At 36.9% G+C, this 25,627-nt stretch overlaps 1 protein-coding gene across 2 annotated transcripts; it reads right to left on the minus strand.

The window, feature by feature from the left end:
* Nucleotides 1-322: 322 nt before the first annotated feature.
* Nucleotides 323-24,925, minus strand: cpt1ab (carnitine palmitoyltransferase 1Ab (liver)). Of its 2 annotated transcripts, none has more exons than XM_053512424.1 (19): nt 24,861-24,925; nt 17,997-18,150; nt 16,752-16,894; nt 14,579-14,750; nt 14,265-14,366; nt 13,587-13,724; nt 13,414-13,491; nt 11,567-11,674; nt 9,923-10,007; nt 7,595-7,790; nt 6,368-6,556; nt 6,118-6,223; nt 5,594-5,710; nt 5,229-5,393; nt 4,996-5,130; nt 3,516-3,668; nt 3,270-3,383; nt 2,207-2,299; nt 323-2,101 (listed from the first exon to the last, which is right to left on the minus strand). In XM_053512424.1, the coding sequence occupies exons 2-19, from the start codon at nt 18,135-18,137 to the stop codon at nt 2,015-2,017; spliced, it is 2,322 nt and encodes a 773-aa protein (XP_053368399.1). In that variant the 5' UTR covers nt 18,138-18,150; nt 24,861-24,925; the 3' UTR covers nt 323-2,014. The 2 variants fall into 2 exon arrangements, with proteins under 2 accessions (XP_053368399.1, XP_053368391.1); XM_053512416.1 differs by lacking the exon at nt 9,923-10,007 and adding an exon at nt 10,474-10,561.
* Nucleotides 24,926-25,627: the final 702 nt, after the last annotated feature.

The raw sequence follows: 25,627 nt of genomic DNA on the forward strand, positions 1-25,627 counted from the left end.
TTATCAAAAACCTGGGAAGATAGTGCTGACTGGTTAACTTTGTGGAAGTAATGTGGTTTGGGGAAAAAATAAAGAATGGAGATCAAAATTAATTATAAGTTTAAAGATTATTAAAGATAATTAAAGACCCTTTTTTTTTTTTTAAAGTGAGGTCATGTGGTCTGATGAGTTCAGGTTGATTATTTTAGAGAGATAACATGTCAGGGTATAAGTGACCAGTTTACCACATCAGTGGAGCTTTTTTTTTTTCCCGGATGGCAGAGGCATATTCCAGGATTCAAATTGTGTGTTGTGAGTGTTTCTGGGAGCATTAGGAATCAAGTTTTTCTCTGACATGATATGCTTTATTGTTTATTTGGCATGATAGCTGCTTCTGTGGAAAATATCATATAAATACAATAGGTTCCATATACACACACATTTCAGTGACAGTTTCCATTTAAACTATTTTTTCTTTAGCACATTTTAAAACAGATAAATGAAAGCAAATCGTAAGAGACTCCTGGGTACAACCTTTTAATGAATTAAAGACAACAAAAATAGATAAATATACAGCATGCATTTAGAATCAACTGCTTTAAACAGATTTCTTTAATTGCTTGTTCAAGGACTCATTTGAAAAGAGCTAAAGTAATCTGAACAGTTTACTTCCAGACACTATAAAGGTTTACAAAGCAGCTATGTGCTTTCTCTGCTTGTGTCACTTTGCTCAAAATCAGAAACACTTCATTGTGCTGACTGGTTTTAATTTGTACAGTATATGAATATTTCGCTATGGAGAAAATCGTGAGCAAAAAAATTAAATGCAAAAATTAGCTGGAACTTTTAAATGAGTAACTGAAAAAAATTATTCTATTCAAAAAATCTCATGCAAGTGATACTTTCAAAACAATTTCCTTCAAGTATACGCTCACTGCATAAGTTCTCTAAGGACTCCATCTAGTGGCTGCCCTCCCCCACAACCACTATCACATATTCCACAGGTTCAGCAGTATAAGTAAAATACCTGCTTAAAACATTGCATTGAATTTGCTTTGCATTGAAACAGCACAAAAAGTTGCCCCCCCCCTTCCCCCCCCCCCATAAGAGTGTTTTGGAATTTGCCATTTAGTTAAAAATAAAATCAGATATGGGCTCTGAGAGTTCTGCCTGTTTTGCAGAAGACAAATAAAAAAAAAAGATTGGCACAGTACATTATTTTAAAAAGGCCCACTGAATAGTTTCTTTCAATGTTTACACTTAAACCTAATCACAAAATTTATATAATCATGTCTCCCATGCATTGTTAAGAGGTCTTTCCCACATTCCCAAATTTGATACCAAACCTGAATGACCTCAATATCTTAGGGAAAGCATGCTCAAAATGTTGAAATGCAGTCACTGACTAAAAAACATGCAGCAGTTGTTTTAAAGTTGGAGTGTAAGTTGGTCATGCCTCTTTTATAATAAATGAGAGAGTCTAAAAATATGCCAATTTTTTAATTTAGTGTTGATGTAATTTTTAGGGCAATTGTAAAAAACCTCTTACAGAGGCGGTGAAATAAATCCAACCCTGTGCACTAAACTACTACATAGTACACTCTAATACCAGGGGGTGCCAAAGATCACAGTGGGTCCACGAGTCTGAGGACTCCGAGGCATGTTAAATAAGATCTTAATTACACACTTACTGTATAATTAAAAGTCTGCATATAAAAAAACTATTTAAAAATATAATTTTCTACTTATTATTGTTATTCTTCCTTGTTGTTTAGGGCTATTGGAATCCAGTAATAGGTCCCCTTGGAAGGTATATGACATGAAACCAAGAAAAGCTAAGAATTTCAAATCATTTGGCGCGCTCTACATGAAAATGTTTTCGAATGTGGGAAAGCCCCCTAATGATATTTAACATTCCCATTTCTTGTTTAATCAAACATAAATTAGAAATCAATAATACATTTATAATCTTCTAACATACAGAGCATTTTTGCTGAAATGGAACCACTTTGCTTGACGGAGAGAGAAGAATGGTTCAGTTGGCAACCTTCTTGTTCAAATCAAAGAGATCAAGAATGTCAAGCATGGCCTGCTTAATGTGGCTGCCAAAGCGGTGAGAGTCCTGTAAAGACAGACAGTCAGTTAACACTGCAAATTTAACATATATTCATTTGGTAATCATAAAAAAACATAATAATAATAATAATAATATCCATGTGATACACACAGTCTCTGGACTGGAACGCTTGCTTGATATGTGGAAGTTGATAAGGTCTTCTCCAAGAATGATATATGACACACCATAACCATCATCTGCCACCTATGATGAGAAAAAATGTCCATGTGGTCAACATATTTCTCACAGAAGTGTTTTTTTTTTACTCTAAACACCTTGTAAAGACCAAACCATAAATATATTACACATCTATTACAAAAAAAAAGCACCATGCCAGTGTATAATGCCTGTAAATTAGGGATGCACCGAAATGAAAATTCTGGGCCGAAAACGAAACCGAAATTTTTGGATGCACTTGGCCGAAAACCGATACCGAAACCGAAAAAAATGGCTTCATTAAAAAACATGTTTAAAATATTTTCTTTTTGTTTGTATTAAAAAAAACTGCAAATTAATTAAAATTATTGCAACTTTGCTGTCCTCATCTGAAACTTTGAAGTGCTTCCAAACCGCCGACATACTCCGTGTTTGATGCGTAATGACAGCGCGAACGAGACGGGAGGATGGGAGAGGCGTGGCGACACTTTCGGCTTTTATTTTCGGCGCTTTCTTACGTTTCGGCCGAAACCGATAATGCTATTTCGGCCGAAAATTTTCGGCGGCCGAAATTTCGGTGCATCCCTACTGTAAATGAATTATATTTATCTCTCATAATACAGTCCGATGCTATATATAATCCTTAACCTTAAATCACAAATGAAAATAGATGGTACAGCCATGTATCAGGTATCATTTAGAAGTTAGCATGAAGCTAAAAATAACAATTACTAGGAGAAAATATGAATTGAGTTGTCTAAATAAAATTTAAATTATACAAGTAAACCTCTGCTTAATTTGCTAAGAATTACCATACTAACGCTGTTCTGGATGTAAGACGGACTGTGTATATTTATAAGTATATACAGTACCTCAATATATTACAGTATGTTTTATCATATGTTTAAGATTTTTCACATTTCAGTTTGATTTCAGTTTAATTACTAGGGCTCCTGCTGATGATCATCCTTCCATGTCCCAAATTAAAATGTATTCACAGTTGTACTCTATTACTTACTGGTCCAAAGCCACCTCCACTGGTGGCATACTCTGGGTGCTTCTTCAAATCAAAGAGATCCACCTGCTGTAGAGGAGTCTGACTGGTAGACAGTCTCCATGGCTCAGACAACACCTACACACAGACAAAGCACATGGACTCTTTCAGTTCATATATTTGGAAACAATATGCTATGTAGAATTTTTGTCATGTAAACTATCTAACAATTGCATGTTTGTAGAAGGTCCATGATCCATGGGATCTCACCTCTTTGAGGAAGGGTGAGTCAACTCCCAGGTACTTGGACACTACATAGAGGCAGAAGAGATGGCGATCGATGCCTTTACCAGTCATGGCCAATCTATAGAGTTCCTGGTGCTTTTCTGTTGCCAACTTCAGAAGTCGCAGCCTCTCCTCTTTCTGAATAAAGAACGAGAAAAGAAGACAATGGTTTTTGTAGACAGAATATCAGACATCATACAATTTATCTTAGTCCCTTACACATGATAATGTATAGCTAAAATACAAGTTACATATAGCTTATTTAAAAAAAAAAAAGCTATAATTATAGCTTATACACTGCCTGGGCAAAATATGTTGCTATTGCAGAAGGGTCAAATTATTGGGATGCACCAAGCAAAGAAAACAACTTAGGAGATTTGAAATTGCTTAAGAACACTTCAACACTTTATTAAAACCTAAAAGGATTAGGATTAAACAGCTGTGTGGCCATAGGAAAACCACTTTTTAATGAGATAAATAAAAAAAAAAAAGTCTTGAATTTATTAGGGATTACTTTGAAGCAATGGAAAATCACATGTGGTCTGATGAGTCCAGATTGACTCTCCGACAGAGTAATATACCGGGGTAAGAAGGGCAGCACATGAAGCGATGCACCCATCATAAACAGTGACCACTGTATGATCTGGGATTGCTTCAGTTGGTCAGGTCTAGGTTCAGCATCATTATGTGGCAAAAAAATCAATGACCAGTTTATCACATCTATGGAGTTTTCCTTTCCAGATAGCAAATGCATATTCCAGGACTCAAAAATGTAAAAGAGTGGTATTGGAGCATAAGAAATCATTTTTACACAGGTACTAGGCAGCTAGGTGGCACAGTAGATCATTGGTTAGCTCTGTCACCCTGCACATTCAGGGTCCATGTTCAATTCCCAGCCAGGTTAGATTCCCCACCTCTGTGTGCATGGAGTTTGCATGTTCTCCGTTTGCTTGGTGGGTTTCCTCCAGGTGCTCCGATTTCCTCCCACAGTCCAAGGACATGCAGATTCGGCTAATTGGCGTTCCGAAATTGCCCACAGTTTGTGTGCCCTGCGATGGATTGGCACCCTGTCCAGGGTGTACCCTGTCTCGTGACCTAAGTTTCCTGGGATAGGCTTCAGGCCTCCCTGCAATCCTGTATTCGGGATTTTGTGCTTTAATCAAAACTAAAGCTTATCAAATTAAAACTTAGAGTTTGTGACTTTTTTTGGCCAGGCAGTGTATAAAAAAGGCATTAAACTTTATTAATCCACAAATGGGACCGCACAATAATTATACTTTTTTTATGAGGAACATCGGAGTCTGACGCACACAGGCGACCTAGAAGTAAACTGTTCCATATTACAGAAATACAAGCTGATGATTTTATTCAATGTACAGTACAGCTGCTGCATGTCGCTGCCGCCAAATTTGTTCATCTGAGCTTTATACAAAAAAACTGGCAAAAGATGAGCAGTTGGTCTTACTGTCTGTTTTTCATCCATCATGGCACGAACAAAATCGCAAGTCTGTATGGTGCAGGATCGAACAGTTTCAGTTCGGCCTTCACGGAACAGCCGTGTCATTGAGGCCTCATATGTCAAGCAGAACTTGTTCTTATCCTGAGGTAAAAAAAAAAAAAGAGGTTATGACACATAAATACTTTGATCCTCGGTGGCCAAAGCATGGAATCTGTACAGGGAATCCTTAGTGTATTTACTCTGAAGTGAGCGAGCTGAAGTGCGAGCTGAATAAAGCCATCTGGGCTGGTCCTGCACTTCTTGATTAAACCTTTGCCAAAGTTGTTAAAGGGGAAGATGTGCATGTCTACATCATCTGCTATGGCAGTAGCCACCGCCAGAGAGCTGTTGATCACAGACTGACACTAGAGAAAAGAGAGGAGTAACATAAAAACACAAATGACCCACCTTTACCTTCAGACTATAAATAAAATAAGCATATTAATAATTTATGTCTGAAGTAAAATGAACTTAAACATAATAATGCTTATCACAAAATTAGGTATGGTTCGAGTTTATATAAAGCAGATACAGGTCCTGAGAAGTGAGTGGCTATACTGTATACCTCATCAGAAATATCCCACTGCAGGCGCTGAGGACCAGGCAGGCTGGGATGAGGTTTTCCCTTGCAGTGCCCATCTTTAGCGTATCCCAGCTTTAAAGGATCCATAGACAACACATGCTGCAATGCGCACACACACACACACACACACACACACACAAACACACACACACACACACACACACACACACACACACACACACACACATAATGTTGCATTACCGCCACCTTCTGGTCTTGATCTCTATTAACTTTCTTACAGTTTAAATCTTCTTTTTTGGTCTCGTGCCCTTAAGAAACTCATCAAATACCTTCTTTCTTGTCCTCTTTCTCCAAATAAAGTTCAAAATTTACTCATCCTTTACAAGTTCCAATTACCCCTTGAGGCAACCAAAACAAGGGAATATATACAACACAATGGAGCTTTTACTTGCCAACAGGATCATTAATAATTTTTTCATCAAATGTCAAAATCCTCGTAATAATAATATTAAATAAAATCCATGTTCGATGATTGTGAGACTTACTTCCCACAGATGGCCCACAATAGGCGCATCAGCCCAGGTATGTTCAGCGTTCAGACCCATTGTGCCGTTCTTAAACACAATCAGGTTAAAGGACTTGTCAAACCATCTGCAGAAAAACACTTAGATTAAGCATTTTATCCTCACATCCATCTGCACCACACAGTCTTTAGACAACATCAGGACTAAAACATCACTTGAATTCTTTTAAGGGTTTTGACTTTGAAATGGAACAATTTGATGATATAATGACCTGTCATAGCATTTTCCATGAAGCAAAGATTTAGCATAGATGTCCAAGGACTGCACAGGGTTATCAGGCTCGTAACGCTGCTCTGTGTCATCCAGCGTGACAAAGAAAGCAGCCTTCTCCACTGCATCCAGAGATTGCTTGTTCTTCCCTCTACTGAAAAACTCACTGCGGGCCTTCGCCCACGGCACCCTGGAAAGATAAAGCAGAAGTTGCCAACCCACTGGAGAACCTGAGACTTTTTCAATTCCTATCTGCATGTTTAGCCTTTCACTGGGCAGTGTTCAAATAATTAAGCACAGACCAACCAGACCAAAGTTACACATTTATCTTCATTTAAGGCTTTGCATGTACTGTATGATAACTTTAGTGCCCTCAGCCACCCTGACCGCACAATCATATTTTAGGGAAGAAATGAATAAACAGAACACACGCTGAATATCTACCATTTCATTTTCTACTAGAATGTTTTTTGGAAGATATACACAGGGAACCCAGAAAAAAGTCCACATAGACAAAAATGTAAAATTTCACACAGACAATAATCTGAGCTCATCAAATCAGAGACACTTCTCTTACTTTAAATTATGAAATGCTCATTCATGTTACTGCTTATTTGGTTGCCTTTGATGCTGGCTTATCTATTTAGAGTCTACAAAGTGGCACAAAATTGTGAAGTGGAATAAATTGTATCCAGTGGAACCAACTGCCTTTAGAAGAGTTACCTAATTAGTACATAGAGTCCATCCGTGTGTTATTTAACCTCAGTATAAATACAGCTGTTCTGTAAAGCCCTCAGATGTTTGTTAGAGAGCATTAGTTCACAAACAAACAGCACCATGAAGCCCAAAGAACAAACCAGACAGGTCAGAGATAAAGTTTTGGAGAAATTTAAAGCAGGGTGAGATTATTTAAAAAAAATCCCAAGCTTTGAACATCTCACGAAGCACTGTTCAATCCAAAAATTGTAGTTTAAAAACCATTTATTTTCCTTCCACTTCACAATTGTGTGCCACTTTGTGTTGGTCTATCCCATAAAATCCCAATTAACTCAATTTTCACTAATATCTCATTCTGGTTGAAATATTTATCCATTTTAGGCTTGTAAAGTAAAAAAAACTTAATCTATTTTATCACCAAACTAGCTGAATAATAACATAAAATCATTTCCATACTGAGCAAAACAATACTGACAATCATTTTATCCATCATCATAAACCCCTGCCCTACCTGTCTCCTGCAGTAAGTGCAGCCAGTTTCTCCTCTCCAGTCTGAGGTTTGGATGCATCTGCCAAAATCCTCTCCATCTGTTGCTCAATCTCTCTGGGCAACAGCAAGCGACCATCATAAAACATCCACACCTTGAAAAAGCGACCCTTGTGGAAGACCACAATGTGCTTGCTCTCGTTCACATGCTGGATGGTATCTACACATGAAGATACAGTATATGGAGAAGTGTGAAGAAGTTTTTAAGGCCATGTAAATCCAGGATTCATTATAATTACACTTATTAATTAGCAGATCAAAATACTGTGCCTGACCACACTGTAACACAGTTTCAGTTTTTTTTAAAACATTAACTGAATTCAATTTAATCACTAGATAACTTGTTTTCGATTTTTCCTTTGCACTGGCCCTAAAACATATTCCCAATCCACCATGGTCTTTTTATTATTATGGTGCTTAGTGTAAAGCAAATGACTCCCTTCACACTGAGCCAAAAAAAACTGGGTGAACACAGTACAACTTGGCAGGAATGCAGTAAAACCTATTAAGGTCATAGTATTGTCTTCCTTGTTGTGGAGCTGCCACACTTTTTGAGAATGTTCAAATAAACAAGCCTGGCAAAGACATGGTGGAAGCAAGACACAGGAAGAACTTAACAAGTACATAGTAACGACAACATTGACAAGTTAACGGCTGTCACAGCGTGCACCAGTGACTAGCGTGCGCCTACATATTTTCTGAAAAATTTGTATAATTTATATAAATACATTTTTAGCTTTAGTATCATGCTTGCCAGATTATAGCTATAGAATCATGTTTTTTTCCTAGAAAGCCACACATAGTAGTATAATACAATTAATACAAAAAATAATACTGTACAATTATCCTGTTAATGTGTCAGAAACGATTCATATTTGATATAACATTTAATGATCCGAAGCCAACCCATTTCATGTAAATATCTAATTTATAGCAATCAATTCATACTTTTGCAGCAGCCAGTGTGTTGATATAGCTCATGCAAGTATTAGTTTAAGCCTATTTATAAACCCTAATTTAATTATTAAAAATAATAATAACAATGATAATAATAAATACAATTTATTTATTAAAAGGTGTGGTTTGGTCCAGTTGTGTAAACAAAGGTTGTTGCTGTCTGATGACTCTCGTGCAAAAAATTAACTTAAGTTACCCCTTTATTTATCACACATACATTACTGCACAGTGAAGTTCTTTACTCTTTACATATCCCAGCTTCTTAGTAGGCAAGGGTCAGAGCGCAGGGTCAGCTATTTTATGGCGCCCCTGGAGCAGACAGGGTTAAGGGCCTTGCTCAAGAACCCAACAGCGGCAAAACTCTTCCGATCCGTAACTCAGAGCCTTAACACACTGAGGCACCACTGCCACTAACCTGATCACTTGCATACAACTGAAAGACAAAGTCACCATGCTGTTTATTGGCTCTCGGGAACTGTTAGTCCTAAAACATGACCAACGTTTTATTAGTGGAGAGAGGAGACTGTAAACATGCAGGATGTTAAGTTTCATGTGTGTGGAGAGCTGTTTTCCCAAAGTGGTAGGTGTTAGTCAGAGCAGTCAGAACTGAGGCAGTTTTTTGCTGACTCACTCTCTCTTAATTGTAGAATCCATATTCTATTCAATTTTGAGTAAGGTTTTCAAGGGGTTTAAAGGGGGTCACTTATTTCTGTTTGATGTGATGTTTTCCAAAGTAGTAGAAATTTTTGAGCCGTCCAACAAAACGTCATGTTTTCGGATTAGACCGAAAATGCGCAAGCTACTGTGGGAGCCATGGCATCAAAGTGGTTCGGCGTGGAACCAAAATGAATCTTTGTAACTTGAAAGTGGTGTGTTTAGTACCAAGGTTGACCGCATTCCCTAGCGCTTGGAAGACCTGGCTGAACATTTTGGTATAATTTTAGTGGGAGACATAGAGTTACCTAGTCCTGATTTAGAAAAACAAGAATTTTGGGTAAACTGTCGGTCTGATTCAAGCCATTCCTTGGGACTTAAGGCACCCCTACTAATAAAAAATAATCGTGCCTGAATCCCACTACTATAAAACTCAGGAATAATCTAATTTCGTCATCACTTTCATTTATATTGATAATTTAAAAATGTAAGCACTAAATTAATATTCGGGAAATCACCCAGAATGACAACCTTAAGAACCCACACACACATACACATCACAAGATCACATCTGTGCAGGTACATGCATTATAATCCAGACCCACATGCACTGATTGATGAAAGGGCATATTTCGGATTAGAGGTTAAGAAACATGAGCAAAGGCCAGATGAGAGCTCTACCTTCTTCTACACCTGGGGCTCGGGTAGTGTTGAACATACGCTCATACTGGGATGAGCACAAGGGGATAGTGTTTTGAACCATGAGCTGTAAAGCAAAAGGGAGAGTCACACACTAACACATGACACAAGGGAAACCCAACGACAAACTAAACCACACGGCCACCTGGTGAGAATGAAAAGATGAGCAGAAAAGAATAGGGAAACATGATAACAGAAAATGGATAGAGGTCTGAGGTTCATGTGACAGGAAATGAGGATTTCGGTGTTCAGGCATTCAGGATTATGAAGATGCAGCCTCAAGTCACCAGCATGACAGAATCTAAGGAAAGTATTAAATTTTTGAAAGACTATAAATCAAAATATGGCTTTCGTTTTAAGTAGTGGTTGTTATTCCTTTATGCAGCCAAATTTAATAATGCATATGTTTTAGGACTAATAAAATGACGCCAAATGATAAAATACGTGGCCTGCTAGTGACGAGAGCCGACATGTTCTTGGTCAGTCTATTGCCAGTTTTTTAAGCTCCTGTTATAGAAGACCCTGTTTCTTACCTGTCTCCAGGCCTGGGATGCGGGACGTGTTAAACATCCGCTCCCACTGTGCCGAACACAATGGCACTCTGTTCTCCAGCAAGCAAATCTTTGCACGTTTAACACAGCCGCGTCCAAGAGCAAGGAAGAAAACATACAGTATTGTTAAGGGGGGGGCTTTCTTAATCATGCACAGATAAGGTTAGTGAAGAGAGACTAAAGGATGAAGAAAATGAAAAAGGTGTGTTAGATAGGAACGAGGAGTGAGGGAATATCAAAGAGAGATAGGGTGAGAGAATAGAGCACGAGAGAAAATTCTATAGTGTCAGAGAACAGAGAATGAGATGGAAAGATATGGAATATAATAGATCTGGAAATGGAAAAGTGATAAGAGAATAAAACAAAAAGATAAATAGTGCGTAGGTTACGAAATGAAAGATAGTAAAGGTGAGAGAACAGAGAATGGGAGAGAGGGAAAAATAAAGAGAGAATAGAGACTGAGACAGATAGAGAAGGTGAAAGTAAGAGAAAAGAAAGAGGAAAAAAGAGAAGTTTGGGAGGAGAAGAATGGCAAAGGCAATGCACATGCTGCACATCTAGCACTTGATAATCATTTCAGTTCCTGTATTAGGCAAATCTGACATCATGTCAAATATAAAAGAACATGTATCCAAAATATTGGTATCCTAATATTGGCCTCAAGACATTTAGTCACATCATTCCTGACTCTATAACTGCTAACTGTTCCTGTTCTGTCACAGTAGATACTAAATGCTTTATAGTAATTACTCAATAATTTGCTTTATGAGTTAAAGGTTCTGTTATCTAACCAAACCAGTTCCTAACAATTCGCTGAGTGTGAACTTTACCCCAACGCCATGAGTCTGTACACTTCATTAATATGAAGGGCATGTAGTGTGCCTAGCCTTGCATCTAATAGCTAACTAAAACAATGTGGAAATATCCAAAGTGCACTACTGTTTAGAAAACAGTATGTGTGTGTAAAGTATTTCTATGTTCTTTATGTCGAGGCACTGCTTAAAAGTCAGTGTGATATGCACACTGGAGTACAATGAGGTGAGTTTGTGTTTGTGATGAGAAATTACGGACTCACAGGTTTGATCTGAGCTCGGTCCAGTTTTCTCCGGTAAAGCATTATGGCATGAATAGCATTCCCCGCCCTGGCAGCTTGCAAATGAGTAGGGAAGACGTACAAAAAGTCCTGCGAAGTATAAAAATGCATCTGTGCATTAAATTGTGTCTAAATATATTGGAATTCAAAGGTCTAAAAAAATCGTTTTAGAATTATGACTCTACACTACTTCAACGTCACCATTTAAATTCATGCAAACTCTGAGTCTGCTCTTTTATTAAAGGATGCGTGACAACAATCTATACAAGTCGTTAGTCTATTAGGTGAAAATAAAGAAAGATGTGTAGACACTGAGAGCTCCACCCAAATCTTCAGGAGCAATAGGAATTTGGAAAGCATGAGTACACTATAAAAAGTATTTTAGAAAATACAGATAAAGGACAAAGAAGAAACTATTTTCCTAAATGTAAACTAACTGATGGGTTTTCTTAAGGGTGACAGGACTAGAAAAAAGGATTTAAACTGAAAGGAAAATGAAAGAGATCAAGACCAGAAGGTGGCGGAAATGCAACACACTGGATGCCAACCATCAGTAAACACCAAGAAGACAGGACTAAAAGAAAGACTCTACACAAACTTTTGGAGTCCATACCAGGTCAAGTGCACACTGTCATTAATGCCAAAAGGGGACTTACCAAATATTAAGAAATCCAGAAAAACTTAAATGTATAAACCAGCCATAACATCAAAACCACCTGCCTAAGCTTGTGTAAATCTGCTTGTGCTTCCAAAACAGCTCGGATCCATTAAGGCATGGACTTCACAAGACTTCTGAAGGTATGCTTAGTATCTGGCACCAATACAAGGTGTGGCCTAAATGTCTTGAACTTGTTCGTCCATCACATCCCACAGAAATCAACACCTTGTGTATTTTGTCATGTTCTTCACACAATTTCTAAACAATCTTTGTAGAGTGCATTATCCTGCTAAAAGAGGCCACTGACATCAAGGAAATCCACTGCCATGAAGGGGTGAACTTGGTCTAAAACAATGTTTAGTATGGTGATATGACTCTAAGTTTCTCAGCAAAATACTGACCAAAGCCTCAAACTGCCACCTTTCACCAGTTCCTTGGACCACTTTTGGTTGATACTGACCACTGGGCAACAGGAACAGCAAAAGACCTGCCAGTTTAGAGATGCTATAACCCAGTTATCTAGCCATCATAATTTGACCCATGACAAAGTTGCTTAAATCCCTACGCTTGCTCATTTTATTTATGCTTCCAACACATGAACTGACTGTACACTTGCTGCCTAATATATACCATCTCTTGGCAGGTGCCACTGAAATGAGCTAACCAGTGTAATGCACTTCAGCGGTCAGTGGTTTTAATGTTATTGCTGATGGCTGCATCTCTAAGATTCTACATTTTACTTCTTTTGGATAATATTACAATTATTACCATTATATTAATGACAAATTTTGTAGAAATTTAAAAGAGGAACCAAGAGAAGCATGGTTTCAGACTTTTGGGCCCAAGTGTTTATATTCATTGTTAAAATAGTTTAATTAATAAAAAAAAAATGATTGTAAAAAGATTAACAATAGCTGACAACATTCTAGTTATAAATAGATGTAAATTCATTTCTGATATACCACCAAGGAGAGATAACTAACTTGCTATCCATTTCAAAAACAGCCCTGCTGAAATAAACTGTAAACAACAGTGTCAAGGATATGATAATGAGACCCTAAGGAAAAATGATGAAACCTCTCTCTTTATTTCTCTCTGGTGCCTTAAGGCTGTGACACCAAATCAGTTACCCCAGACAAAAAGACATAATGAAAAATACAACAATCTTTACCATTGCATAGTAATTGCTGTTGACCATGATGGGTCCACGTCCTCGCAGGTAAATATACTCCTCCCACCAGTCACTGACCTGCCATAATAAAAAAATAGCAAATTTTAAAGATGAATTCAATGTCATATTCCTATGAGCACAAACGAAGTCAGTGTAAGATACTAACAACTTACATAATTGGAGGCCCAAAAGGCCTTGAGCTTCAGGTACCACTGAAGTTTGGGGCCCAAGTTCTTTTCAAAGTCCTTCGCCAGTCCTTCCATACGTTTGTACTGCTCATCGTCCATGAGAGAACGCACAGATTCGAGGTACTGTACAAAGGAAAAGACATGTCTAAAGATTTCTGGTTTTGTTTTTGTTGTTGTTGTTGTTTTGTTTTACAAACTGATTTAAATCACAGTAACTTTGCTAGTGGGAAAATGTGTTTAACATAATGCATTTTATTTTGGACCAGATCTTCTAGAGAAATATAAATCTTACATTACTAGAGTGACTAGAGAAAGATAAAGAAAATTCATATTATTTTAGTATATTGATATTATGTCTTCCTTAACGTTACAATCAACAAAACAAGTTTATCTAAGTAAGAACTATCTCAAAACTACAAGAGTAGTAAAAACTATTTCACCCACTAACTTCCAATATCACACTATTAAAAAGACAAGCAATGAAAGGTTAACCTGGAAATTCCATCTCGGGATTCCAACAATTTCATAAAATCCACCCAAGATAAATTTTGCATAAAATAACCTTTTATGCTGAAAAGAATAGGAAAATTTGATTTCTGATTTGATTTTTGATTTTGTAAATAGGCTGCATTGTTTTTTTCTTTTAAGCAATTCAAGACTCACTCTTTTGATTGTGTGGTTCACAGGGGGCACAGGTAGGTGTGGCAAGGAGCTCTGGAAACTGTACAACATTGGCTTAGGTCCAGAGAACAACTTTACAAGTACCTGCAATGATAACAGGCATTAAAAAAATGGAATGAAAACACAATAGCATGCCATAAAGCCTACTAACAGGCTTTGAAAGTCAAACACAGTACATTTACACATGACATGGAATAGGTTTGTATAAACAAGGCCACAGAAATGGACAAAGATTTTTTTGTAAAAAAAATTATGTGAGACACTGATTTATACTAACATTAGCAATCTAAACTCACCAGCCAAATTTTGGTCTTCATGGATGTGGACCCATGGGCACTGTACATCCATCCATGCCAGGACAGCAAAGATTTCAGAATGTTCCTCATAATAAAGGTGATGATGGCCCAAACTCCTGTACCGATCAGCATTCCACCAACTATACACTGATTGTCTTCTGATATGCATTTACTGCAGAGAACAAAACTGCTTACATGTATTGATTGACTCTATACAATTTCAAACCTAAAGGTGCTTAACAAACTTTTTAGAATACTACAAGTGAGACAGCTTGTAGTCAAGTTATCATAGTAGTACCACTAGTTTTTAAAGTAAATGTGATCAGATTATCAAATCAGAACGGGTTCCATCAGAATATCATCTTTTATTCGAGATTCAAAATTCAGGATTCAAAGAACTTTATTTAACCCAGAGGGAAATTGCTTTGTCTTAATAATTCAGTTGCTTTAAATAATTTACTGGGAAGAAAAAAAATAGCCAAAAATAATAATAATTAAAGAAATAAAAATGAAAAAAAAATAAAAATAAATAGAAGTAAAAATAGAATTAAATATAGCACACAGTAAGTTACATATTGCACTTAAAATGTAGTGTAAATTAAAATAATATAATTTATCTTATTATTATTAAATGAAAAGTATATTATTATACTTTTAATAGTATACATTATATTATTATTATTATTATTATTATTATTATTAAATGGAAAAATAATTAATAAAAATATTTTTTTTTAATTATTATTAAATGAAAAGAATATAATTTATCTTGAGAAACATTACACCCTAACTGTTTTGATCTGTGTTACCTGTCAGTATTGACAGAGGTCAGTGTCAACTGTCAGTATTTACACACATTCTCAACATTTATGATTTCAAAAAGATTATTCTTATTATAGCGTTTCCCCTCAAACTGTAATGCAAATGTCGATACAAGCAACATGGTATCTGCAAGTCAAACTGTGTAACACAGAACTCCAAAGTCACCTCTTCTTTCCAGAACTTCTGTGAGTGTTCTACATAGGTTTTAAGCATTTGTACTTAAATGTCTCAAATGTATTTAATGCTGTAAGAGAATTAATGAAACAATACAACATCCAGTAGGAATAGTTTCTAAAAAGTAATCATTAAATTAGGCAAGAATAGAGGAAAGTTTCATTGTGGGCGTGTTTCAATGCCGCCGATGACTGAATGCATGAACAAACCCACAGGTAAGGTTATGCATGATCATAAACAGCCGTTGAAATGTGAAAACACAGTTAACCAGACGGTTGCATACTTAATTGTACTAGGAGCAGGGATCTAACTGGAAATAGCTGTAATGTCAAATTCCCCACCATTCTTATATCAAACAAGCAAAGCAGCCTATGTTCTGTCATACTTTGCAAGCATTTTGACAAATTGCAACTTTCGAGTGTAATAAAACGGATGTAAAGTTAAAGCCTACTGATGCTCAGTCATTAAAAACAATTTTTTTATAATTGTAATATACGGTAGGTCAATTTCATTTGAAGCACATGTAGATAATATTATCAGGATAGCATTCTTTCATCTCAGAAATATTGCCAAGATAAGGAATATATTGCAAAATGCAGGCTGCTTGTCAGTACCATGTATTATAAAAACTACAGCAGCAAGCTTTTTTTTTTAAAGCCCCAAAGTTATGGAATAGCCTTCCAATTAATGTTCAGGACTTATACACAGTCTCAGTGTTTAGGTCCAGGCTAAAAACCTTTAAGGACTTGTGACTGCAGTTGCTCGATAGTTCAGGACTGGAATTTTCTACAGTCTACCTGAGCCCCCAATAACAAACTGGACTACATATTAACTTAAATACATCAACTGTTGGATTGTACTTCTATCTGCCTAACATACAGTATGACTGCAGATCAATCTCTGCTATCCATTATCAAGCAAATGAGGATGGGTTCCCTGTTAAGTTTGTTTGAGGAAGGTTTCTTCCTACTGCCATCTCAGGGAACTTTTCCTTGCCACAGTCGCTCTCGGCTTGCTCATCAGGGGCTGTCTTATCATTTTGATTTATAGACGTTCTCATTTCATACAAACTTTTATAATTTCTTTTGATTGTGTAAAGCTGCATTGTGACAATTATTAAAAGTGCTATACAAATAAAATTAAATTAAATTGAATTAATGTAATGTCAGTTACGTACCTGATGGGCAAATGTGTAGCCATTTTGGTGATGAGTCCTAAACTTGGGTCTATCTTAGCATATTTTGCATAGGTCATATAACCCCCAACCACAACTATGAGTCCAGAAGGACTTCCAGGATAAACTCCAGTCATAACACCATTCTGTGGAAAGATATTATCATGGACTTATAGCCTAAACATGTCACAATTTTTTACCATAAAACAAACACTTGTACATTGCTTGGCAAAAAAAAAACCACAGCTTTTACTCACTCACTCATTCTCTATACTGATTAGATAGGGTCATGGGATGCCTGAAGCCTATCCTAGGATACTCTGGGCATGACCATGGAGATGCGAGGCAACAGGACTAACCACTTTAAATAAGCAAACCCATACAAGCCTTTGACTGGATAATTATTATATAATTAATATAAAATCTTGCTTTCTGGCAACAATTTTTAACAACCTAACTTATGCAGTAAGTAGATTCTTATTTCTTACAAAACCACATGGGAAAATGTATCTTGAGTTTGTGAAAAAAGATCTAACCGTTTAAAAAGGGTCGAATTTTTAACCTGCATCACATAAAGAAAACAACTATGGAGATGCTGAAAATACTGGAATTTGGTTAACTTGTGCCACTTCACAGAAAAAAACGTGGTTAGAAGAAAATAATGAATTGCCATAATTGTAAATCACTTAAAGCCTTGGTGAAGTTGCATTTGAAAAAAAATGTAAAGAAAAACAGTAGAAATCCCAGCTATGTTTATTAGTGAAAATGTGAGCATTATCACACATTAGATGTGACAAAAGGATTGGGACCATAAAACACTTGTTATTGAGAGTATTCAGATTAAAAGGCTTCAATTTTCTAAGGAGCATAAACATGGATTTGCAATGGAAAAAGGTCATGTGGTCAGATTGACCCTGTTTTAGAGCCATGGGTGCTTCAGGGTAAGAAGGGAAGCACAAAGCGATGTACTCATCATAAACAACAAAGCCACAGAGAATGAAAGTGTAATCAAGGCTAAAGCCAGTCCAAAAAAATATTACAGCTTGTGACTTTTTTTAGGCAAGCATTGTATATTAATAAACAACTAACAAAAACAAAGATAACATATGTTAAAAGTAATGCAAGATTATAATTAGTGCCATTAGTTTAATTGATTATTATATCGTGGCCTTGCCTCATAGGACATATCAAGCAATAAACATTGTAAGACCAGCATTCCCTTTATCAGATGAGATTTTATGAAAATACCTTGAACCTAATGAACCTCTTTTTCCAGGAGTGTAAGGCAGAAAGATAGATCTGGCGTAAGGCCTCATGACACAGCTGAAGGTCAATGCCATCTGGAGTAACGGTGAACTGAAAGGCCACGGCTTGGTGAGCTTCTGCCATGCTGCTTCAATGTCTGAGGAAGTAAAAGCATCTATATTACACTCATTCATACTCATCAGAACTTTTGTCTAATTATTCTGTGACTTACACATGATGTCTAAGTTTATTATTTGTCTTATCATCAATACATGCCTTTGTGTGTGTGTGTGTGCTTGTGTGTGTGTGTGTGTGTGTGTGTGTGTGCGTGTGTGTTAAAAGGGCGTGGCTTAGGCCACTCCCTGCAGTCACCCCTCCCCCTACATGTGAAACTCACAGGAACTGAGAATGTATCCAGCATAAACATCAAAGCCACTGTTGTGCTATTTTTACTTTTGCTTATATCACTAGGTGCTAGAGCTTTGGGTCTTGGATTGTTTAAAAGAGGAGGCTTTAGACTTGTGGGATGTCAAGTGTTATGCATGTTATTGCAGTTTTTTTAAAGGGGTCCAAAAGCATTTTTTACTGAAAATCAGCCACAGTGGTAAATGAATGATTTCTCTGAAAAAATCTTTTTTTTTTCAGATCCAAAACAACGCTTGATAGCTCCCAAACAATTAGACCAATACTCTCCATTTAAAGGTTAACTAAAGCAGAGGACCCAGGTCTCTTGTTTTTGTATAATGGGTAGTTTAGGGGCGTGTGCAAAATTGAGCGTGCATTGATGCAGAGATACAGAGGTAGTTTTTTGCTAAATCAACATGTATTTGGCATGACCGACATTATTTTTACCAAAAAAGTAGTTTTTCCAGCTCTTTGGCTTGACATCTCTCATTATCCAATCATCAATCACATTAATTGGCAACGTTTTCACACATCAGTGGTAGCTTAGAAGTCACTGAGTTACTGATCGAAAGATCGGCGGTTCGATCCCCAGGTTCACCAGGTTGCCACTGTTGGGCCCTTGAGCAAGGTCCTTAACCCTAACTGCTCCAGGAGCGCCGTATCATGGCTGACCCTGCGCTCTGACCCCAGTTACGCTGGGATATGCGAAGAAGGACAAATAAAGGCTTAACTTAACATCCAAAAATACAATAACAATAGTAGGGGTTCCCTGAGGTTGCAGCGATTAATGTGGCTGCAGTAACGGTCCAAAGTCACAACCCCTTAAATATATAACATATTAAATACTGTATTTCTTTCTATATGTTTTATATTTTAAACGCATTTCCAATTTCAGATTGAAAGTAGATACAAAGTGATTTGTATTTGCAGTATGCATTTTTTAGCTAATTCCAGCCACAGGTAACATAAAGCAGATAACATAGTTGCTATCTGCTTTTTAGCTAGCTAATTGTAGATTTAAACATGAATCAAAGAAAATGACAGGAATGCTGTTTGTTACAGAAATATAATAAAAGATGGGGCAGGTAGGGATAGGGATTTGACCCCATGCAGTGCAGAGTACCCAAGTGTTACAAAGTGTTATTTTTAAATTATAACACATCTTAAAGTTTTTTTACCCTCAAAGAAATAAACATAATATTTGTTAGCTTTATTATCCGTTTAATGGTGTGGACTATCAGGAAGATGGGTAAGTTCCAGTTAAGAATAAGTTTATTTATGACACCTATAAAACCATTTGCTCACTAGCCTCTCCTTCTTCCCCTTGAAGAAAACAAGTAAAGTATTTACTGCTTGTCATGTTACAGAGAAACTGAAAAGTCTGAAGATTCTTCCTAATGCAAACTGACTTCTCAAACTAAGATCTGTACAACTAGACAAATTCATTTTGCCATAGTGGAAATTTTACATAACTCCAGCGATACTAATAGAAATCACAAAAATACCTTTATTGACTTTTATTTAAAAAAAAAAAAAAAGGATATAATTAAATAAACAGGTGAAAATATTTTGTTTTGATTAAGCTTTAAATTTTCATAAATGGGCTTTAAAATAATATTTTAGTAAACACAGCTAATAGAGTAAGAAAATGAAGAAAAAAGACAGACACAGCTAAAGTAGCAGATCCGAAGTAGTGTAAGTTAGTTATTGAAAACAAAGCCAGGGAGAAATGTGGAATCATTTGGTTTGTGTATTAATCATACAAGGCATAAACTAAATGATTTTATGGCTAACAGCCCAACCAACCTCTTGCAAAGGATTGGCTTCTTCCCTATTTGTAGAAGTTATAGTGCCTTTGTTTCTCAGAATAAAATAATAATTGACAAATTTTAATATTTGTGCTGTTGAACATGACAGTGATATTAAATTTTTCCACTTATGTTATTAAACATGTAAGCACAAATACAGAACAGAATCACTTCATCCTTGTATAGATATCCTATTCATTTATAGTCCGTGTTTTAAGGAACATTTTTAGGACATGCAACTTATTTAAAGAGAGGAGATTGCAATGCCCATCTTCAATATATCTTCAATGCTAATCTTCAATACTTACTTGCTGTGTGTGAACACAAAGATTTCCCAACTGTGTCTTGACTGAACAGCCAAACACTGTAGATCGTTTTATGGTTATTTCTACTAAATCATGATAAACAGATCCAGAGACCATGCAAATAAATAATTAACTCTTCTTTTCATGAACCCGCAATAAAAAAATCTAGCTTGATCTAATCAAAAACACAGTTGTATTCCAGCTTCCCTATTATTACACTGGTACAGGTGTTTGGGATTTTCTAATCGTCATACTTACTATGTGTTATATGCCTAAATAGTGTCTAATATACTGCATTAGTAGCAATAATTTAGAAATTGTTTACTTTTTCCAGTCTGACCAGCTGTGTCTCTGTTTTGCCAGGTGGTTGGGCCAAGCTGCTTTTTCAGCGGGGAGGTATTATATTTTGTTTCATAGCAACTGTGCAAAGACTATGCAGAAAATACACAGTCAAAGAATCTAGTCATTTAGAGACAACTAAAACAACAGGGTGTCTCAAAATTCTTCAGGCATATCAAAAATTATCACTTTGTAGCAAAATGTAACTAGCACAAAAAGTAAAAATGTATTATTTACAAAGCATCCTTTACATGACTTGTGTTTATTTGTTAAGAGATGTCTCTCTGACTCATGATGAACTCATTTTAACACATCTGGTTTTATGCATGTACTCGCACTTCAAATCTGTTCATCCATTGCAACCTTGCAACAGCTTCTTGATTCAGCCATGAGAGTGATGTCAATATGTTCTTCTTCGTTTTGAAGGCATTCGTAGCCCATAAGAAGCCACAGTGTCACATGCCAATTAAATGTTCTAGAAGGGTTCTTCCTCAGCTTTATCCTTTAGTTTAACTCAAAAAGTCCATCAGTGACATATATTAAACATCCTGATGCATTTGTAATAGTCCCCTTCAAATCTTGCTTGAACAGTAACATCATCCTTAATGTTTATAAAGTCCGGTACTTCATTATCTTGCGTCATCCCTATTGGTGACACATTGGGGTGGAATATTCAAAGGTCACGATTACTAAGACATGGGAACAAGATATGCTGTGGCCATGTCATAATAAGGCATGGGAATGCGTGGCCCAGAGTGTAGAGACGAGAGTTTAAAGCGTGGCTATGAGATACTATGTTGTTGACACAAATTAATAATGCATGGATGCGAGATAGTTTAAAGTGCCCCAATTATGTCATTTTAAAGGTTGCTAATATTGCTTAATGAGTCTCTTAAAACAGGTTTACATGTATGCAAGCTCCAAAAATAGATTTAATTTTACCCCATTTCTAAATGGTTTATAAACGACTCGTGTGAAGCAGTTCGAAGATTCAGTCTGTCTAAACCCCTCCTTTCTGTGAGCCCTCACTGCTGTGATTGGTCAGATGGCGCGGTGATTTATGACTGGTCTACCGCTACAGTGTCGGAAAATGAAACGCCCATGACCATGACTGAACGACGGGTCTGAAGACCCGTCAATACATAGAAAAGATGGCGTTGGTTTTACCGTATAACGACCAGCTAATTTTATATTAACTGTGGCTACAAAAATCGAGAGCTCTTTTATCTTTGTGTCGGTGTTTTGCTTTAAAAGGCCAGTGAGCAAAAAGGACAAACACAAACAAGTAGATAAAGCAAACGTGTATTATACAAAACTAAATAAAGTAAACAAAAAAGGTGCACCACAACCAAACAAAGATATAAACAATATTTACAAACTATATAATAAACGGTATGTGTGGATAAAGGCGAGTGAGTGGAAAATGTCAGAAGTCTGTGTTTACTGTATGTGTGTTATCCGAGTAGACCAAATATGGTTCGATCTCACCGGGGTTAATAAAGTCCGGGAGGCCGATGACAGAGGGTGAGAAGTCCGGGGAATATGTCCAGTCAAAGATAATCTAGTTAAAAAATCTTTGAAAGAAAATGTTCCACAACAATCTCTCCTTCTCTCTTTCAAACAAATAACGGCAGCACTGGTCCACCATTACAACCAGCTAATTTTATATTAACTCAAAAAGGACAAACACGAACAAGTAGATAAAGCAAACATGTATTAGGGCTCCGTGTCCTTACCCTTCACGCAGGTGTGTGTGTGTGTGTGTGTGCCTGTGTGTGTGTGTGTGTGATACGCGAAGTGCGCATGCTCCATTCCCTTACTCTTCGCGTGTGTTAGAGTTCAGTTTTGGTGAATGGTGGAGAATAAACAGTTAAAAAAGATTTCGTGTGCTCTCGTTTTTTTATTGTTTTTTTATATTACAAAGTGTTTAAGCAAACCCGGCAAGAATGCTCGGTCACATAGGATGGCGGGCAAGTTGTTCGTGACGTAGAACGTGGGTGGACATTATGCAAATATGTTACGGAGTGACATGGATCCATAACAGAGTAAAAATAGATTTGCTAACAACTCGTTTAGGCAATTTGAGCCAATTCCTTTTTTTTTTTAAAGACAAAAACTTTTTTTATCGTGCACTGTCAGCGTCACAGATAGTGCAGATAGTTTAGGTTCACATACAGCTACATGAAACACTGCATGAAAGATAATATTTGAAAAAGCATAATAGTGGCACTATAATGCATAGATACAAGATACAGTACTTTGCTGTGGCCACAACTTATTAACCTCATAGCCTCTTGTAAACTATGGACAAATTTAAATTGATTTTGTTTATAAGTTACAGTAGTATAGATGTACTGTATGGTTATCTTTTTTTACTCACTGACACATAGCATAACTTTAAAACAACAATCATCGTGTCACATCTGGGATTTTCATTACTACGCTTTCTTATGCCATGACAGTATCTTGTGGATATATGCTTTATATTATTTTGTGCCTTTGTCTTAGTAAGTCATGGCCACAACATAGTATCTCATTCCTACACCTTAATAATTTATGGCCACAACATAGTATCTCATTCCCATGCCTTAGTCAATCGTGGTCACAACGTAGTATCTCATTCCCATGCCTTAGTCAATCGTGGTCACAACGTAGTATCTCATTCCTACGCCTTAGTAAGTCGTGCTCACAGACTTAGTAAGTCACAGATTTTTTTTTTTCTAAAATGTCACCAGAGGGTCTCCATACTATCCTGCCAATGAAATCCTCATACACTTTCAAAGTCCACCACTGCCTTTCTGTCTTTCTGCACTTTGTTTAATATGGCAATGGTTTCATATGATAAGTATACCGTGACAATAGAAACAGGTATCTTTCTTTGACATGAAAACCACCCGCTGCCTGTGCACCTCAGATAAGAATCACAATAGACAGGATATACTGTTAATCCATCGTACTTGTTATTTTGTTTTGGGATACGCTGTTTAAAGATATTCAAGTACCTAGAATGTGTACTATAAACTGCTCTTTACACATTAACTCTTGGTCAAGGGTATGATATGTCATTGGTTAAAAATGTAAAAGCAACAGAAAGGCGTATGAAGGACACGCGGTAGTAGCAAAGGCACGCCCCCCTCACGCTTCTTTCTCCCTCCCCTTCAACCACGCGCGCGCTCTTGTGTCACGTGACATAGCGGTGCCACTGAAAACTAGGGGAAAGGTCGTCGCGTTGTAGCACGAGGAAACCCAGACCAGTGCGGTGCGCTCTGATCACGTGGGTTTCTCCTAAATTAGACCATGTTGCATAAATGCGTCACACGCACCTTGACGGTTTTTTACATTCTGCTTAAGCATCTGTTTCTTTTTATTTTAGATGGTATAAGGAAGGTTGTGAAGAGAAAACGCAAAGCATGTTAAATAATCTGGGAAATACTGAATACCAAGGTTTTTTTTTTTTTAGAACCCCGGGGGGGATACACAAGATCCATAATAAATAATGTGATTTACAAATAACCTTTGCTGGGACAAAAATTAAACAGGGCACCTACTGACCCCCAGCATGACTGTGTGTGTTTGTACCCATGTTGACGTAACAATGCCAATGCCACCGCCTGCAGGATCACAGCCTGCAACCCAAAAATAAACTCCTGATATGCTTTTACAGATGATAATAATAATAACAAATGATCACGCTGATGCAATTTCCCTGGTTGTATTAAAACACAAACTTTGTTAACAGTAATATAGCTTACTGTCGCGTATAAACATCTGGAAATCTACTGAAACGTTCAGCACTAACATATGTCCGGTGTGCAGAACAGGCTAACACAGAAGGCTTTGCTGTGAGCCGTGCACTTTCACCCACTTCTGGACCAGGACATATATATATATATACTGTATACACACAAACACACCTCACTTCGGCTTAGCCTGAACAACTACAGCACATGCACAACATCAGCGGTTTAATAGTGTTCCCTGTTGTATGAGAAACTGCAATGTAATCTCACCTGGCTCGCGCTCTGCTTGGAGTGTGTGTCTCGCGAGGAGCAGTCTCGCGCTTTTACTGCAACCCGCTGATGAATGAAAGTAGAGTATAACAGACGCAGTGAGGGACCGCCCACTCTCCTACGTCACATACTTTCCCTACAGTGCAGAATTCAATAATATATGAACCTTCTTGGAAGACTAATATGATGTTTTGGTAACAATAGTGTTTACTATACACATGGGTCATTAGAAATACCTATTTTATAATAATATCTACTGTATCGAGAGGAAGGATAAGAATGAGTGGGTAGGAATAAGAGAATGTGTGAGAGAAAGTCCAGGAAAGAGAAGAGGTAGATAGGGTGAGAGGATAGATAGATAGATAGATAGTAGGGCTGGGCAATTAATCGAAAAGGAATCGAAATCGACATTCAGAACCTATAATCGATAAAGAATAATTCCAGGTCGATTATTTTGATTACTTTCCCTGTTTAACATTAATGTTTAATAAATAATCATAGATAGTAGATAGTGTGTGTTTCCTTCAATTATTTTAAAATCAAGTAATGCACCCTTTATTCAAAAATCTCTCACTTGTAATATGTAGGCATATTTACTGTACAAAACTTGTCAGTGAACTATAAGGGCAAAAAATATTTTTTTAATATTTTATTTTATTTTATTTTATTTATTTTTTTAAACCACACAGGGCCACCATTTGATGAGATCGCCAACCAGAAGCGGGACACTATTTTTTTTTTTTTTTTTTGTCACAATAAAGATATAC

The sequence above is a fragment of the Clarias gariepinus genome, chromosome 2, assembly GCF_024256425.1.
Source record: "Clarias gariepinus isolate MV-2021 ecotype Netherlands chromosome 2, CGAR_prim_01v2, whole genome shotgun sequence".
NCBI classification, from domain to species: domain Eukaryota; kingdom Metazoa; phylum Chordata; class Actinopteri; order Siluriformes; family Clariidae; genus Clarias; species Clarias gariepinus.

Bases quoted from the DNA above. Each gene is read 5' to 3' on its own strand.
- cpt1ab (XM_053512416.1), bottom strand. From the start codon at position 18,137: ATGGCAGAAGCTCACCAAGCCGTGGCCTTTCAGTTCACCGTTACTCCA. The intron at 16,895-17,996 runs GTATTTTCATAA...ATCTTTCCACAG, and splicing joins AGAGGTTCATTAGGTTCAAG to AATGGTGTTATGACTGGAGT. The intron at 14,367-14,578 runs GTGAGTTTAGAT...TTATCATTGCAG, and splicing joins TGAAGACCAAAATTTGGCTG to GTACTTGTAAAGTTGTTCTC.